The sequence below is a fragment of the Propithecus coquereli genome, unplaced genomic scaffold (assembly GCF_000956105.1).
Source record: "Propithecus coquereli isolate 6110/MARCELLA unplaced genomic scaffold, Pcoq_1.0 Scaffold240, whole genome shotgun sequence".
Taxonomy (NCBI): domain Eukaryota; kingdom Metazoa; phylum Chordata; class Mammalia; order Primates; family Indriidae; genus Propithecus; species Propithecus coquereli.
In genome coordinates this window covers 3,347,535-3,348,648 of record NW_012147953.1, presented here as the reverse complement: position 1 = coordinate 3,348,648, position 1,114 = coordinate 3,347,535, and the positions used below count along the sequence as shown (strand labels likewise).

Below are 1,114 nucleotides of genomic sequence, written 5' to 3'. Positions count from 1 at the left end.
ATAAAGCATTAGCAGAAATTAAGAAATAATTGTGTACGTGGTAAAGTATTAATAAGACCAAAATGTATCTTTGAAATTGTATATAAACTAACAGCAATTATATAACTGAATTTTATCTTCATTGTAATGTTGCTATTATAAAAAATGTACTTTAGACACACATTCTAACATGGATTAAAGGATATACCATACCTTCACAGTATAATTGAAATATTTGGCTGACTGCATAAATCGATGGAATCCATCAGTTTCTTTTGTTGCTACAGTTATGACTAATAATTTATCTGCAAAGATAGAAGGAAATAACATAAGAAGGTTTACCAAGAAGTTAAATACTAACACTTTACAACTTACTATAGTGATTAGAGAACTCATTAAACTCATGGGAATGTTCTGGTTTGTTAATCTACATAAGATTAAACAAAAATGCTGCTGAAAAAATAGGCAATTCAAATTGGTTTATTACTGCCAAATGATTAACCATCAAATGAGAAAGTAATTTAACGGTAAAAAAAAAGTGCATTATTGCTTAAGAAAATGAATGTTCTTATTTCAACATCAAGAGCAAATCTTCCATAAAATGCACATTTTGTTAAATCTGTAAAGATTAAGACTCTCCTAGGTATTAGCTGCTCAACCAACCTCACTGTCACCCATAAATCATCCCTGGTTTATGATACATAGTTAAAATGTGTGCAAATTACATTCTTCTAAACACTTGACATATGCAAAAAACAAAAAAGAGCCAATCATAAGTCTGTTCCTAATTCTCTACAATAAATTGTGATAAATTGGGAGAAAATATTTAGAAACACAATCTTAATTTTTTCCTTTAATTCATGATTTTTATATGAAAAGTCCTTAAAGCCACAATAATTACATTATTTATTTATGCAGTGTTTTTTCTTTAACGAATAAGTGGAATCAAAATCATCACTGCCCTAATAAACATACAGCTTTTAACTACCATTCTATAATGATAACACATCTTCTCAGAAGTAGGTAGAGTTAAGTAGTTATTTCAAAATACCTATAGAAGCTACTGAAGATAATGCTTATCAGAAAAAGGCATATTGGAAAATGTATAAAAAAAACAGGTGTATCAGCAAATGCC

General features: G+C 28.5%; 1 protein-coding gene across 1 annotated transcript in view; it reads right to left on the bottom strand.

Annotated features, from left to right (window-relative positions):
• The window catches only part of PLOD2 (procollagen-lysine, 2-oxoglutarate 5-dioxygenase 2), a gene marked incomplete at its 3' end in the record, with an annotated part of 111,076 nt that overhangs the window by 58,008 nt on the left and 51,954 nt on the right, over positions 1-1,114 (bottom strand). Inside the window, exon 2 of the mRNA XM_012646093.1 lies at positions 193-284. Coding sequence (XP_012501547.1) covers positions 193-284 — 92 coding nt within the window. The remainder of the gene's footprint in view (positions 1-192; positions 285-1,114) is intronic.